The sequence below is a fragment of the Triturus cristatus genome, chromosome 4_1 (assembly GCF_964204655.1).
Source record: "Triturus cristatus chromosome 4_1, aTriCri1.1, whole genome shotgun sequence".
Lineage (NCBI taxonomy): Eukaryota > Metazoa > Chordata > Amphibia > Caudata > Salamandridae > Triturus > Triturus cristatus.
Genome location: NC_140585.1, coordinates 1,150,596,679 through 1,150,614,262, shown reverse-complemented (window position 1 = coordinate 1,150,614,262; position 17,584 = coordinate 1,150,596,679). Strand labels below are relative to the sequence as shown.

Sequence of the window (17,584 nt, the reverse complement as noted above, 5' to 3'; positions counted from 1 at the left end):
CCTTCATGGGACAGAGGAGCGAAGAAGCCTGCAATCGCAATCTGAAGGTGGGACCTCAGGGCATGGAGAGGGTAGAACCTCTACCAGGTCTCTTAACAGCCTCTAGGGAGCGTGCCATGAAGAAAGGGGCTAGAAAACGACATTGGTCCTGGTCGCCATTGAGAAGAGGTGCAGCGTAGACCTATTCGCCGTCAATACAAGGTACGAAGTCAAGCAAGCGCTGAAGAATGAAGTCAGAGACTCCATCCAGGTCACTGTCGATGCCTTGCCGGTGGAGATCGACGTCTAGGCGTAGTGCTCGGAGATCGGCGTCGTGGCGTACTCGGAGATCGGCGTCGTGGCGTACTCGGAGATCGGCGTCGGGGCGTACTCGGAGATCGGCGTCGGGGCGTACTCGGAGATCGGCGTCGGGGCGTACTCGGAGATCGGCGTCGGGGCGTACTCGGAGATCGGCGTCGGGGCGTACTCGGAGATCGGCGTCGGGGCGTACTCGGAGATCGGCGTCGGGGCGTACTCGGAGATCGGCGTCGGGGCGTACTCGGAGATCGGCGTCGGGGCGTACTCGGAGATCGGCGTCGGTGCGTACTCGGAGATCGGCGTCGGGGCGTACTCGGAGACCGGTGTCGAGGCGTTCTCGGAGACCGGCATCGAAACATGCCCGAAGATCTATGTCGAGACTCCGTCGACATTCACCGTCGACAAGCAGGTCGCCATCGAGGCATTTGTCGACATCGAGAACTCTATCGTCATCGTCCAGGCTTGAGGAGACCAAGAAGGAGAGAAGGCACATTTACTCCTCGCTTGACTCAGAGTATTCCAGAACATACTCTCCGTCTTTGAGGCATCCACCAGCGCCACCTTTATCTCCTCCACCTCTTCCGCCTCCTCCACATCCTCCTGCACTGCCTCCACCCAAGTCTCCTCCAGCTTCAGTAACACCACGGAGATCAAGATCGCGCCATCATTCTAATTGCCATCGTCACAGCTATCGACGTACTTCGACTTCTCAAAGATCTCATCACTGTCGCCATCATCATTCATGTTTAAGATCTTCTACATCTACTGGTTATTACTCTCCTACACTAACTGACTCTCCACCTCCACGAATTTCACTGGCGGACGATGTCTCCACTTTTCAAGAGGTTCTAGTGAGGGGAGCTACGAAACTAAGCATTCCTTTATTGGCTCCAACTCCAACAACTGCCATCATTTTTGAGACACTACAACTGAGTTCTATGGCTAGACCCATGTTACCGCTGGTGCCAGGTCTCCTTGAACTGGCCATGGAGCTCTTTCTCACTCTAGCCTCCATAAAGACAGCGCCTTCTAGACTTCACAAGAAGTATCATCCTCCAGAGCAGGATCCACCTTTCCTGCACACTGATATGGCACCTGATTCCGTAATTGTGGTAGCGGCAAGTAAACAACATACCATTACTCCATCTTCGGTCCCTCTGGACAAAGAAAATCGTAAGTCCAACTCTGTGGGTCGGAAGATGTGTGGAACAGCAGCAACATCCATGAAGGCAGCTAGCACCACTGCCTTCTTAGGCAGATATGACAGGGCTCTTTGGGAGTCCTTGAATCCGTTTCTTGACCATCTGCTCAGAGATAAAAGGGAAGACTTCATGGAAATCCTTAATGGTTTCAAATCAGGTGATTAGTGCAGCAGCAGACTCTTCATTATTAGCCGCTCACGAATACTGCCATTGGATAGCCCTTAGGCGACAATCTTGGCTGCGTCTATCCTCTCTCAAACCAAAGGCGAAACTAGGGATTCTTAATCTGTCTATTTCTGGTACTACTCTTTTCGGAACCCACGCCGATAAGGAAATGTCGCGAATGAAGGCAGAGATGGAAACTCTTAAGGCAGTCAGCTTAGAAAGACCTAGGGAACAAAGAAAATCTTTTCGGCCTTATCAGCGCCGTTTCTTGTCTCATAGAGGCCACTCTTCCTCATGGTATCGGAGCCGCCAACAGGGAGTTGACAACAACGGCCTTACCAGTCGTATCAAGGACGACAGCCTACAGGGAGATCTTCCCAACAGCTTCCTCAAGTGGGAAAAAAGCTTTCTGGGCTGAAGCCCTGAATCATTACTTCTCCCTGTTCTGTTCCCCACTCCGGTGGGAGGAAGCATAAATCACTATCTGGTAGAGTGGCAAAACAAAAGACTCTTGGGTGCTGAATATTGTTCGCAATGGATATTGCCTACAGTTCATCAGTCCAACACCTTCCATTCCTCCGAAGCCAACCAACTACCATCTTCCTCCGTTATGAGCGGAGGTCAACATCCTTTTGCAGAAGTTGGCATTCGAGCCAGTTCCTCCTCAACAGCAAGCAACACGCATTTATTCCAGATACTTGTCAAAAAGAAAGACAGAAACTAATTCAGACCCATTCTAGACCTCAAGACAGCCAACAAGTGGATTCGGCGAGAAAAGTTCAGGATGCTGGCACTACACCAAATTTATCCTCAACTACATCAAGGGGATTGGCTCTGCTCAATCGACCTATAAGATGCATACTTTCACATTTCAATTGCCAGAAGGAATCGCAAATTCTTGTGGTTCGTGGTGGGACAGGACCATTACCAATACCGGGTCCTCCCATTTGTTCTGAAATCAGCACACAGATCATTCTCCAAATGCATGGCAGTGGTCGCTGCACATCTCCAGAGACACAGATGATTCCGTCTATCCATATCTGGACGATTGGTTCACCAAGGTGTCATCGGCCCAAGAAGCACAGCTTCATTACAACTGGACTTGCGATCTCTTACAGAGACTGGGACTTCAAATGAATCACGACCAGTCCATCTCTACCCAGTACAGACCTTGCACTATCTAGGAGCCTCCATCGACACGTTAAAGGCAAAAGTGTTTTCTTCAGAGGAGAGACTCCTATTGATCATTCCGAAATGTCAGGGTCTCATTAAAGCTTCCCATCCAACAGTGAGGACAGTATACTGTCTTCTTGGCTCAATGACGTCTTGCATTTTTCTCACACTGAATACCCATCTTCACATGAGGCCTCTAAAGGAAAGTCTCGAAATTCAGTGGGACCAACAGACAGGAAACTGGGAGGGCAGGATACAACTATCTTTCCATACGAAGTTGTCCCTCAGATGGTGGTGCCCCCCCATCCAGTCTTCGCCAGGGCGCTCCATTCCACCTCAAACTATAGTCACGGATGCATCACTGCTTTGCTGGGGAGCCCATATAGGCCATCTCCAGATCCAGGGGAAATGGTCCGAAAAGGAAGCATCGTACCACATCAATCTCCTGGAGCTACGTGCAGTCAATCTGGCGTTGAAAGCTTTGTCTGTCGTTCAACTCCCCCAACCTGCTTGTTCAGACGGACAACACAACGATGTAATACCTCAACAAGCAGGGGGGGGGACAAGGTTCAGACTCTTATCTCACGAGTCCCAGACTATCTGGAAATGACTTCTTGCCAGGGGCCTGACAATCACAGCAGTACACCTACCAGGTGTCCAAAATGCTCAGGCGGACTCGCTCAGCAGACTTCTGCAAGAAATCCACGAGTGAGTCTTGCACGACGATGTGGTACAAGACCTATTTCAGCGATGGCGTACTCCCAGCGTCTATTTGTTCGCCACAGCAGAAAACAGCAAATTCCAACGTTTCGCATTGCGGTTCTACCAGACAGGGACATTGGGGAATGCCCTATATATCGATTGGTCCGGCAGATATCTCTACGCTTTTCCACCGATCCCCTTAATTCCGGAAGTTCTCATCGAGTTGACTCAGTCCTCAGCAAAGATGATCCTCATAGCTCCGTAGTGGCCACGCCAGTGGTGGTTCATGGACCTCCTTCACTGGTCTATCCGTCCACTTCTGAGGCTGCCATGCAGGCCAGATCTGCTGACGAAATTTGGAGGCTAGATAGTGCACCCCAATCTCTTCTCTTTAAATTTCGCAGCATGGCTCCTGAGTTGATACAATATGAACACCTGAATCTACCTCCGGACTGCATGGAAATTCTCAAAGAAGCTAAACGGCCTTCAACACGTTCTGCATATGCTTTCGACTGCAAGAGATTCTGCATATGGTGCTCATCCAAGAACAAGGACTCTACCACTTGCCAGGAAGATGTTATTCTTCCATATTTACTCCATTTAGCAAAATCTGGTTTACAAAGGTCCTCAATAAAAGTTCACTTGACAGCCTTGACTGCCTACGGAAAATGTCCCTCACAAACCTCCTTTTTTTAGAATCCCTGTAATTAAGGATTTCTTAGAGGGCTTAAAGAAGGTATTTCCTCCCATCAGACGTCCTTCTCCTCCATGGAAGCTCAATATAGTACTTACATGCCTTATGCAGGATCCTTTCGAACCCATACCAAGGCATCTCTCTAACATTTGTCTTGGAAAACGGCTTTTCCTTGTTGCGATCACTTCAGCCCGCAGGGTTAGTGAGATCCAAGCTCTTTGCTCTCATGACCTCACACTGTCTTCCATGCGAACTAAGTAGTTATTAGAACTCACCCTAAGTTCCTTCCCAAAGCGGTATCAGACTTTCATGTCAATCAAATAATGCCTGTACCAACATTCTTCCAGAAACCTTCTACTCCAGCGGAAAGTACCCTTCATTCCCTGAATGTAAAGAGTCCTCAAGTTTTAGCTCGATAAAACTAAGCACATTCGCCAGTCACAACAATTATTTGTCAATTTCCAGATGGATAGTCTCTTGCATTTTATCCTGCTATCAGAAAGCTAACAAAAAAACTCCCAGCCAAACCTAAGGCTCATTCCACTAGAGGGAATGCAGCCACTATGGCTTTATTGTGTAATATTACTATTCCAGAGATCTGTAAAGCAGCTACCTGGAAATCAGTACACACATTTACAAAGCATTACTGCCTAGATTCTGAAATTAGAGCAGATATTCAAGTAGGGCATGCTTCCCTCAGAAATCTCTTTTCTTAGGTTCTCTACATTATTCTCTGTCTAGTCCGCTGCATTATTTGGGGATGGGCTTGCTATTCTATTCAGTGCTAATGACTATACATGGAAATCCCCTGTGAGAGAAGGAATGGTTTCTTACCTGTAACTTCTTTTCTCTTGCATGAGTATTTCCATGATAGTCATAAGCGACACACCCTCCACCCCGGCTGATTGGACAGAGGAATTGCTTTATTACATATCTATTATCAGACGCCTCCAAAAAGAACTGAAGTAACTGTCACCTGCTATGCAGGATGAGATACTGGTGGTGCCTGGTTCCTTAAAGGCAGTGTTCTTTTTTAGACCTATAATGACAGCCTATGAGGCTACTCTGTCCGGCTCTTTTCGTCTCTATCATAAAAAAAGGTTTGTGAGAGAGATTTTATGCTGGTTGACACTAAAATTATCTGAAATGTGCTTATTCTGGCCCCTTTTTTCTCTTCAAGATTAAGAACCTGGCCAATGTAACCTAGGTAAATAGGCTGCATAATGTTATGCTTAGGAAGATATATAACACCCCCCCCCCCTTCTTCTCCTTTGATAAGCCCTTGGTGCTCTTCCTTTCTCGGAGGTAATCTGGAATGGAGTTTGTGCTTAAACAGTGGTGCAGAAGACTATACTAGAGTGTGATCGGTGTACTTGTAGGTGGCCTCCACTCCTGCATCTTTTATTTATGTAAGTGGAGGTAAAGTTTTATCCTGCTAATGTTATGGTGTGTGAGAGGTAACTTAAGCTTAGCTTGCAGCTTTAAGTGTGCATTAATGTAAAGGATTGTGCTGGCACTATTCTGAGAGTGGTACCATAATCGGGATAAGTAGTGTAATTCTCTGAGATGGTACTGTCCTCGGTGTATATATATATTATAATGCTTTGAGGTGGTACCGTATTCTGATTTGTAACTGTGAGTTAGAACTTTACTTGGGAAATTCTGTGCTGATCCACTATTTTAACGTACTTGGAATATGTTTTGTAGTGCTCTAAAATGTTACTGTACTCGTATATATAGTGTGATGGTATCAGAGCGCAAGACTACACATTCCATTCCATTGCAGGACCAAGATGGTACTGTACTGTGACTTGGAATTCTCTGAGTTGGTACTTTAGTCCCGATACTCTGCAATACACCTAGATTGTACTGTACTAGAGAGACCTAGAGTAATGCTCCAAAATGGTGATATTCAAAGTACTTCCTGGGGCCCAAATGTGGCCCTCCTGACCTTTACATGCGGGTCCCCTGGGTAACAGCAGAACGTGGGTGCTGTTTATTCGACTCAGCACAAACATTAAAGCCAGCAAACCTGTAAAAATAATAGCTTCTTCAAAATTCAAAAAGTGTATTTCATTAACCTGCAGAACCGTTTCAACCTAGTAAATCAGATTTTAGCAGTGCATTCAGAAGTTTTAGTGAGTTTTTAAACATGAATTTAGAAACGGTCATGCTCTCCACTACCCAACCCTGACAGCAATGCCTTTAGCAATTAAATCCAAACACAGAAGAAGGTTTTCATCCTGCAGCCATGTATTTGAGGTCCTCTTGTATGTAATAATGAAGAAAAAGGAGGGAAATTAAAATAAATCAATTGTTCAGGATCACACAATTTGGTCAAATGGGGAAGCCGGGATTCATCCCAGGTCTTCTGGTTCCACATTATGCAATTCAGTTCAGCCACTAGTCCTACATGCTTCACTTCCCCTCCACCCACTTTACGTCCCCCCATGTCCCCATTCAACCATCAGTGCAGTCCTTGGTCACACCAAAGACCAAACCTTTTGGCCCCGGAAAAATGTTTGCGAGTACCCATGCTCCAAAACATCACTGGCTTCAATATGTAATGTAATACCCGGACATGGTGCTGTACTTGGGATATGTAGTGCAATTCTGTGAGAGGGTACTGTGTTCGGGACTTGCAGTGTAATACTCTGAGATGGTACTGTACTTAAGGTGGGATTGCACTCTGAATATGTACTGTAATGCACTTAGTACTGTGCTAGGGATATGTAGTTTACTGTCCTGAGAAGACAGTATTCTTAATTTGTTGTGTAATACTCTGATGGGATACTGTGCTCTGCTGTGGAATTCTCTGAGATGATACTGCATATATATATCTATATATATCTATCTATCTATATATATATATATATATATATATATATATATAGAAAAACAAGGAGTTCATGGTACTCCCAAGGTCCGGTGCACTCACGGGGTATGTGTCGGCTATAAAACATCCGCAGACGCGTTTCTGGCTCTTGCCGTCATCAGTGCGGAAAAGCCGTCAATAAAGACATCCCCTCGCCTGCCGCTGTTAGAACGAAAACTCTGTGAGTGTCCCACATATGGTGAAGCACTCTAGCTTTGTATAAGCCCAACCTGAATAGGTCAATAGAGTCCGTAAGCGGCGGTTCAGCAGCCCAAATTGAATCCAAAACACAGTATTCCACCTGGGGCCAGCCGAACTCGCAGCGGGTGCAACCGGGAAGTGGTGGTGGAAACCACTTATTACACAGAAAAACAAGGAGTTCATGGTACTCCCAAGGTCCGGTGCACTCACGGGGTATGTGTCGGCTATAAAACATCCGCAGACGCGTTTCTGGCTCTTGCCGTCATCAGTGCGGAAAAGCCGTCAATAAAGACATCCCCTCGCCTGCCGCTGTTAGAACGAAAACTCTGTGAGTGTCCCACATATGGTGAAGCACTCTAGCTTTGTATAAGCCACAACCTGAATAGGTCAATAGAGTCCGTAAGCGGCGGTTCAGCCGCTGCGAGTTCGGCTGGCCCCAGGTGGAATACTGTGTTTTGGATTCAATTTGGGCTGCTGAACCGCCGCTTACGGACTCTATTGACCTATTCAGGTTGTGGCTTATACAAAGCTAGAGTGCTTCACCATATGTGGGACACTCACAGAGTTTTCGTTCTAACAGCGGCAGGCGAGGGGATGTCTTTATTGACGGCTTTTCCGCACTGATGACGGCAAGAGCCAGAAACGCGTCTGCGGATGTTTTATAGCCGACACATACCCCGTGAGTGCACCGGACCTTGGAGTACCATGAACTCCTTGTTTTTCTGTGTAATAAGTGGTTTCCACCACCACTTCCCGGTTGCACCCGCTGCGAGTTCGGCTGGCCCCAGGTGGAATACTGTGTTTTGGATTCAATTTGGGCTGCTGAACCGCCGCTTACGGACTCTATTGACCTATTCAGGTTGTGGCTTATACAAAGCTAGAGTGCTTCACCATAATAACTTTATTGCACAATGCACTGAAAAACAAACAAACTGAAAATATTCAACTGCGCAAGTTTGGACACAATTATGTTTTATTTTAATTCCTTGCCACAGTTGATAAAGTGTAGAATTTCATCCTCAATGCATTGTGGGGAATGTATGCTGAAACATCATGAAAGTCACGTGGGGCATAGTTTTATAAAGAGCGCGCAGCCTTTTCATGACAAGCTGCTCCACCTGTGAACAAGACTCATTATGGAGTTGAAACGCGTAAGGGATATAAACGAGAGTATGCTGTCTTTTGCAATAAATGCTTTGATGTTCCTGGAACTGGGCTTCAGCACCTCTTTTTCGTGTGTTTATGGACAGGCTGCTCCGTGCCTGTTGACGCCTGAAGCCGCCCTGCAGGGTCGGAGGCTCCCTTTTCTCGGAGGTGTTTTGTGATATATATATATATATATATATATATATCAAAATCCTGGAACGATCCCTGGTTAGATCCAAAGCGAGTACGGACCACAACGTGGAGAGAAATTCTTTTATTTATTGCAGAATTGAAAGTGCAAGTGCATGAATCATTATATATATATATAGCTGGATGCAACAATAGAAACTATATGTATATATCCAAGAAAAATAAGAGTCCGACTCATTTCCAAGTTCAGACATTTATTTTGTCAGTGCAGCAGCATTTTAACCACTCTCACTCCTTACGCGTTTCAGCATTTTGCCGCCTTGATCACAGGTGAGCGGTTATGTATCCTCCCAGTGGTCATGTGGCCCGTAAAATGAACTACAGGCCCCAGGGTGCACCTCATACATATTCCTCATAACGTGATTTACTGCATGATTCCATTTTGCTTAATAGCGTTTTTTTCTTGCCATAGTCACAAAAGTAAATGTCATTCATAGTTGTGCACACTGTTAAAAATTGTTATTTACAATGCAAAGTGCCTTTCATATGCTGCAGCGCGATATTATTTCCTTGAAATGCGGGCTTGTGTGAGAATTTGTCTTCCTCACCTCCCTTCCTCCTTACTGCTCACCATATACCCCTGGAAATCCATTTGGCTGGTGCAGTAATCCAAGCAGGTCATGACCCCTCCATTAAATATTTTCAGAAAAGCTCCATTTTCCGGGGGCCCCCGACCCTGCAGGGCGGGCTCTTTGCGCAGGAATGGAGAAGCCTTTATGTGGAGTTATCCAAGAAAAATAAGAGCCCAACTGCGACTCATTTCCAAGTTCAGACATTTATTTTGTCAGTGCAACAGCATTTTAACCACCCTCACTCCTTACGTGTTTCAGCATTTTGCCGCCTTGATCACAGGTGAGCGGTTATGTATCCTCCCAGTGGTCATGTGGCCCATAAAATGAACTACAGGCCCCAGGGTGCACCTCATACATATTCCTCATAACCTGATTTACTGCATGATTCCATTTTGCTTAATAGCGTTTTTTTCTTGCCATAGTCACAAAAGTAAATGTCATTCATAGTTGTGCACCCTGTTAAAAATTGTTATTTACAATGCAAAGTGCCTTTCATATGCTGCAGCGCTATATTATTTCCTTGAAATGCGGGGTTGTGTGAGAATTTGTCTAGATATATAGATTCACAGCATTACTGTACATTTCTATATATTAGCTTACAGCATTATTGGGCATTTATTGATTGCAGTTCCATCTTATAGCATTCCATATATTGTTTTGCTCTGAGTTGGCAATGCACAAGGGATATGCATATGCACTGTAGTGCTTGGAGACAGCACTATATGTTGAGAATGTATTGCAATGTTCTAATATGGCACTCTCCTCTAGATAGGTTGTATAATGGTCGGCGAGGACACTGCTCAGGATATTTAATCTAATGTTCTAAATTGAAAATATATAGCGCATTTCTCGGAGTTGATATTGCACGAGCGATACGCACTTTGAAATGATATTGTACGTGCGGTATGTAGTATAATGTTCATATGGTTTGTGCTGAAAATGTGCGTTGTGCTGTCATACTCCAACCATGGCCACCGCACTTACGATCATGCCCGGGACTCCTACATTAATTACAATGAACTTATTCAGCATTACACAACGCTTGAGTTTGGGGATAACCGCACAGTGGAACTGTGTTTTCTGGGTTAAAGATACATTGGTGCACAGTGCGTACACACCGTTGCTCCCTGCTTGTCTGCGATCCTGTGGTGGGAAGGGGTACTGGGATGGTCCTTCCTGCTCCTTCCTTCTGGCCCCTTTCGCAGTGAAACCTGTTACTGACTGCCTGGCGGTGGGGAGATGTATGTGCTCTCAGTATATTAAGTGCTTGCTCTGAGCTGTGAGTGGAGTGTACTGTTCTGCAGTCCGGCTCAATCCCCAGGCAGCACTCGAGTTAATTGTTAGCGATACCTACACAGTACACACGCCAAGACATTTTAAACCGGAACCTGGGAGTAAGCGGCTGCTGTAATTCATGCCTACCACATACCTGGGGAGTAACAGTGCATCGCTCAGCCCAGGATTAGTTTGTCTCAGGATTATTGTGGACTAAGGGGGATTAACAGACGCCCTCTGTCACGGCACTGTGATGGGGATTTGAGTCAGAGAATATGACCGTGAGGAGCATACTACATCAGGAGCTTCATGTCGCCTCAGTGGTTGAGACAATGCCAGTGTTGGGCCTTTGAAGCCTCTGTTAGGCTTTATCCAAAGGGAAGTAAATGTAGTGAAGTGAGCAGTTGTTAGTGGTTCAGTCTGATGTTGGTCTTCTGCAGTGGCACTCGATTTCCCTGACTTTTTGTTGGGGTCTGCTCTGTTTTTTAGTTTTTTTCCTCATCTGCCTTGCCTTTCATGTGCAGCTCCAGCATAATCAGATGGGTTTTTAAACTAATACACTCTGAAGAAGGTTGTTCAAGGACCTTATTGAAAGACTAAACTTTCAAGTCAGGGAAAAAAAACTTGATACTTTCGAAAGAAATGTTAAGACCGCTTTAGATTATTTTCAATGCACTGAAACCATTCTCGAATCCTGGTCCCCAGCACACATGAAGCACTTTTTGAAAAATGACTCCCAATTAAGGTATGAGCTTGATAAGGCACCCTGCCTTCAGCTGTTTCATTATAAATTCTTCACCTCTGCTATTGAGTTTAAGATCACTCAACAATATGTAAGATTTACTTTGGAGCATTCTATTAGGAGATGTATCATTATGCTTTGACAAGGTTTACTTCCTTTAAAGGCGTATTCAAGAAGTTAGTGTAACCTAGATGAAGACAGTGGGGTATGCGGCAAATGCAATCACGGAACCCAGGACTTAACACCTGTTTTATGTTTGTGTTCCAGTAAGGAGGTAGTAGAGGCAAGAAATCGTTTTCATAAAACCCAATGATTTTAGATACAACCTCTCCTCCACTGATCTGATCTTTTTTTTAAATGCCCACCAAATTAATTTTTTATTCATTGTACAAATTTATGAAATCTGTTTATTCAGGTTTTAGATTAGATTTTTAAAATGTTTGTAAAATAATTTTATAAAAGAGATGGAATTATGTATTTAGTATAATTGTTAATCACGTAAGAGATCTAAATCAATAAAAAATGTAATTGAAAGTGCTGTGCCCCCGATATTTTGCTTTGTCTGTATAACCGAGGGTGCCGAGCATGCAGTTTATTTGGGCACCTGCACCCCTCCCCTTTTTAGGAACTCATGTGCTCTGTTTCCTCCTTTAGCACCCTGAGTTCTGTCTCCCACCACGTCCCATACTACCCGATGCTCTGTCCTGTTGTAGACATTGCTTTTCCATCTCATTTCTCTTTACGTTCATGTCCCCTTCCTGCCTCATCTGCACAATTGTTCTGGTCTGCCCTGCCTTCAGTTGTTCTGCATCTCTTTCGCCCCTTGTCCTTTCAGATCCTCTGTTTTTCCCGCGACAGTTTCTTACTCATCGCTTGGTCCTTTGTTTCAATTCAATTCCTTTGTTTCAGCTGCCCCCACCTCTGCTCCGTGACTTCCAGTCGGTGTGTCGCCTCCATTTCAGTCCTCTTCTCCTTAACTTTATCTTGCAGTTACTCTGTTACCTCACTCACTCCCTGGGCTTTCATTCGCTGTCCCACTTTACGTTTCGGTGCGTTCTTTCTTTTACCTCCTACACTTTCAGTTACTCCTCCTCCTCCCATTTAGTTGTTCCTTACTTCCTCTGCTCCCCCCCCCCACTACCCCCCCCTCCCCCGCCGTCGTGTAGTCCTTTTAATTGATTTGCTCGGTGTCTTTCCTTCTCTACTCCCTGTTCATGATATAGCCATCCTTCTGCCGGTTGTTCTCTATCCACCCCTTGTTTTTTCAGTTGCCCTGCCTGTTTTTTACCGTGTGCTATACAATTATCTGTATCCTCATCGTGCGTGTAGTTTTATTTCTGGCCCTCCTTCTATCCCTGCTCTTTCGTTAGCTGCTCTCTTCCCTCTGGCCCCTCCTCATTTCCTTGCTTTTCAGTCGCTCTGCCTCATGCTACAGTTTTAGTCGTTGCTGTGCCTCAGCCCAGCTAGCTATTCGGCTACTCTCCTCCTCCCTTGCCCTCTCTCCTGCTCAGTCAGGATTTGTTTAGTGGGGTTAGCTGTTGTGACAGCTTATAAATAGTAACTATCCGCGTTGCCATGTTACGCAGCAGACACTGGTTTCCAGAGAGCTTTTTTTTCCCCTGTTTGTTTTCTGTCATCCCATCACGTGCTCCAACCTGTCCTGCCTGTGGAGGGAGGCATCCCTGCGGCTGGCTTGGTACACTTTGGGCCCGGCCAAGAGCGAGCAGACTGCCCATCCGTGGCAGTGTGTGTTTTTGAACCCGGCGGCTTCAGTTGAAGGAACTGTCACCTGGTTCCAGAATCAGAGAAGCCGTGACCGGCAATGGCTTAGTTTGGTTGTCTGTCTGTCTCTGCCAAGCGAGTGCCAGGCCTAAAGGCAGCGCGGGGACCTTGTCCACGCCAGGACCAACGTACTTTGCCGTTTGTAGATAGGCTGTGGCGTTGCGGCCCAGGGATGAGCACTTTCCTTCCTGCCTGACTTAACGCAAAGGGGCACATGCTCCTAGAAGCGGAGTCTTACCCAGGCTCTCGGGGGTCCGATAAGATCCTCGCCCCCCTCGTGGATAGATGCATGCTGCAGACCTTGGACTGGTTCCTGTTGTGCGGAGTTGAGGATGGAGGAACTACCGGCAGACGTTGGGGCGTCGTTCGGACCTTACTGTCTCTGGTAACTGGACAGCGAGGACGATCGCCAATTGGACAGAGTTTGGAGGTCTCGCTTATGCACTCGGGGCAAAGTCTTCCATTTGTTTGACTAAAACATGTTGTAACGCAAACATTTGTGAGATAGTTCCTTGTTTGAAGAGGCGTGGGGGAGGACTTCCGCATTTCCGAAAGGGAAAGGAACGTACGAGCTGAAGACTGCAAGGACAAGTGTGCACTCCAGCGCAGCATGGATGGTAAGTAGGAGGGCGGGCACTGTAACGCGTCCATTGTGTGCCAATGGGTAGGCTCCAATCCGCCCACTGCTTCTAAAATCACCGTCTCAAGCCATAGTTTTGATAAATAGGAACTAACCTTCCCCGCTTGTCTAGCGCAACATGATAATAACGTTGTTCGCTTTTAAGGAGTATGAACACTTTCATACGCCCATACGAGTTTTTGGCATCTGCCCAGGACTGACTGCCTGGGTGGGGGCATATTGTAAGCGTCGACGTATGCTAAACTCTCTGGTATCCAGGGACCTTAATATTCCTATAATACAGGGTTGATTGTTCGGCGTGGAAGGTTGGTTTACCGCAGTATGTCTCTTACTCTGTTTTTGTTGTAACACGGAGAGCAAGTGAGGGAAGGTGGACAGAGGAGGACCCAATCCATTCTTGAGGGGGTAGAGCGATCAGAGCTGTGGGGGTTCCATTGTCCCACATACTTTCCTGCCTAAGTCTTGCAACACCCCTCTCAGTCTCGCTTGACATTAAAATTGTAAGGTCTGCAAGGACACATAAATACTTATGACGCGTACCGTAGTCACCGTCTTTCTGTGTCTGCGAAATTTTATTTTAAATCCTTTGATATGACTTTTCTGACAGAAATAAATTGGTGTCTGATTCGTGAATGCGAAGTTTTGTGCCTGGGAACGTTTGTTCCCTTTAAATCAGTAGGGGGTGTGTATTTGAAGTACTAACGCATCTTAAATCTGCCTGTGTCTAGGAGGGTTTGTTTATGGCATTGAGTATGTGCTTTCTTTTCACTGTATAACTTGATTAACCCAAAGAGCACAAGAGGCCGTGCTCTGTCGCAGGTTTCAATAAATCTTAGGAGTTTTGCTAGAACACAGTTAACCATCTTAGTATCTGGTAGTATAAAACTGGAAGTGTAATTTTAGACTTTACCTTCCCTACCCCACACCTATATATAAAAGATTGTCCAAAGCATAGCCCCTTGCATTTAAGGTGAAGAGTCCACCCACCCCCCATATTTGATGCTGTCCTTGTAGTACAGTGGTATTTTTCTTAACTCAACAAGCCCAGCTCCCTCAACCTGAAACGAACAGGTGAGACCCTTAAAATCCTGATTCAAGCAATCCAAGTTGTCTATGTTAAAGAGACCACTCTGCTGGTGCCTTTGAACTGATATCTGACTTGACATCGTTTTTCACCATGAAATACATCACTTGTACGACTTGTGAACCAATAATCTACTTCAAAACATCTATCACCGCAAAAATGATTTCAGGCAGGGTCCGTGCACTGATATGGAGTTTAGGGGCATCTTTCACCACAAGTAACATCACTTGAAGAAATTTACGTAAATGGGTCGCGACACTGCTCGTCATGCTGCAAATAACCCCAAAGGATTCTGGATAGTGTAGTGGCTACGGTGAGTACGCCTACGCCACGAGTATATAGAAATATAATGCCATCCCTGGACACGTGTTTCGAGGTAATTGCCTCTCGTCAGCAGGGAGCAGGTAGGTATGCGGGGTGCCGATGACTGCCATATATATAGGTAAAATACCTTCCAAGGCGCGCAGGTGCAGACACCGGGCTCGTCAGCCAAAGTCGCTCGAATGAGCTATTAGTAATTTACGTAAATGGGTCGCGACACTGCTCGTCATGCTGCAAATAACCCCAAAGGATAACATCACTTGAAGTGTCTACGAGCTAATATCCAGTGTTACAAGATCTTACAACGTTAGAGATATCACAAGTTCCGTACAACAATGAGCTAGGTGGGGATGAAAACTCTCTCCAGCTGGAGTGGACCTCAGTTTGTGGGTCCCCTGAATGTAGTGCCTGATGCTGTACATTGGCCAGTCGAGGGTCGTATGATCTTGCTTGTACAGCTATGGGAATTCTTTCCTGTCGGAGGGTTACATAAGAGACTGGAATAGCAGAGTATTTTTTAGGAATTGAAGGTGTCTCCCAATTAACTCATGGAAATAATGTCCAACTGTAGCTGGGAAACACTCCAGAAAATTACGTCATGCGCCCTCACCCCCCGCCCATCCCCCACCACGCCACCCTAACTGATTTGTACACAGACTTCGAAAATTCATCTACATTTCCAAATCAGTCTTATGAATGTCAAGACCCCCGACCTACCTCTGGGTTTGATTACAAGGCACTGTAAATGTTTGATCCCAGGTGCTCATATAAAACTGGGCAATATTTTTAAAACTGCCGTGATAATTCCATTTTAGTAAGGCTTCATCACCCTATTTCACAATTTGGAGATCAAAATAAAGTAGAACACGCAGTAATTTTAAAGGTGTGGTTTTGCACATATTTAGGTCGAGCATACCAGTTAGCGCAGCAGTCTGGTTTCAAAAGACCTCTTGTGGGCTAAATTAGAGCTTACCTGGAGGTAGAACACGCCCATTGCTTACCATTGTTTGGCATTGTCACTCATTTGTTCGCTCCTTATCTAATGGCTTTCTGTGTTGCAGTTTGTCAATCATGTGTTTGTCCCTCCTCTCGAAAATAGCCTCTTTACCATCTTTAATGGGCTGCCTTTTATACATTTCACTGCTGACTTCCAGCAAACAGGTTTTATTTCAATGTAAGCACTCCATGTGAATGCATGTGTTTTCTAGCTGTCACTCTTGTGTGCTTCTCTTCACCCGCCTGTGCTCCTATTGCTCTTTGTTGCCCATATGCTTTTCTCCACCGGACTCCACGTTACTCTTTATTGCCTGCGTGCTTTCTCCCCCAGCACTTTTATTCCTGCCTCACCCATCTGTTTCTCAGTTTTCTGCTCTCTGTGTTGATCTCTTGCGGTTGTGCTTCCCTCCCGAGTGCTTCACATTGTTGTTTCTCCACTGTGTGCTTCTCTCCCTCCAGCATACTTGTTCCTCTCTAGACCATGTGCTTCTCTACCACCCACTCTATATGTTACTCTCTCAGCTGTGCGCTTCTCTCCTCGTTGTTCTTCCCCATCATTTGCTTCCTCTGTGTTGCTTGCCCCTCCCCTCTCCAAGTGCCTCATTTCATAAGGCTTACATTCCAGATTTAGACGAGAAAACACACAGTTAAATCCAATTAATACTTGATGTGAGAACTATTTTTAAGGAACTGAATACTCTTTAAGTAAAAGGAATACTCGGTCCCTTAGCAACCTCCAAATGGTTGACCCCGTGATCTGCGTCCAATGCTGGAACAAGAGCAGCAAATGTATGGACTTTTCACACACCTAGCAGTAGTATTTGGATCAATAAGAACCCCTTTCCAAACTTATCAAAAATACTTAGTGGGATGGGGGTTGGTAATCAGTCAAGTTTATTTCGGGTGTGATCCCCCATTAAACTTTCAGTAAAAAAGCAAGATTATCATTTACATAAAAAAATTGTGCAAAATGCCATTTGTGCCTAACTCCCAGTAATCAACACATTGGGAGAATCCATTTATTTCTGACTGGTGTACGAGTTACAAAAGAAAAGGCAATGTATCTTGGTTTCTGGAACAAGTTTGTAAACCGGGCATGTGTCAAGTTTGTTAGTGCGTGAAGGCCATCTTGAGCAAAAGCTGTTAACAGGTAATGTCCAAAACTGGAATTTCAATCAAAGCGATTTTGACGATAAAGATGCAATAATATATCAATAAAAAGTGTTTGTGTATTGGCTATATCTGTAGCATACTGCCAAATAAACCCACATGAGTCAAAACCATTAACTTGCCTTACCACACCATCGGGTACATGTAGGTATTGCAATATGCCGCTGGGCTTCGCTTTGGTGGCATTAGTATTTAAAAAAACTATTAAAACATTTTAAAAAGTTGCTATGTTTCCAACATAACATTTCATAAAAGGGAAAGCATAAAAAAATACAAAGTATATAAGGAGGCAATACAAATTAAGGATTGACTGTCTAAGGGAATATTGTGAATTGAT

The 17,584-nt window shown here is 45.3% G+C and overlaps 1 protein-coding gene across 4 annotated transcripts in view; it reads left to right on the top strand.

Moving 5' to 3' along the window:
* Nucleotides 1-17,584, top strand: part of PRKACA (protein kinase cAMP-activated catalytic subunit alpha) — a 902,215-nt gene that overhangs the window by 376,158 nt on the left and 508,473 nt on the right. Inside the window, exon 1 of one of the 4 annotated variants that reach the window (XM_085654297.1) lies at nt 12,898-13,653. The exons of the other annotated variants lie outside the window; for them this stretch is intronic. Coding sequence (XP_085510423.1) covers nt 13,647-13,653 — 7 coding nt within the window. The 5' untranslated portion in view covers nt 12,898-13,646. Of the gene's footprint in view, nt 1-12,897; nt 13,654-17,584 lie in introns of those variants that run through there. 4 annotated transcript variants of the gene reach the window in all.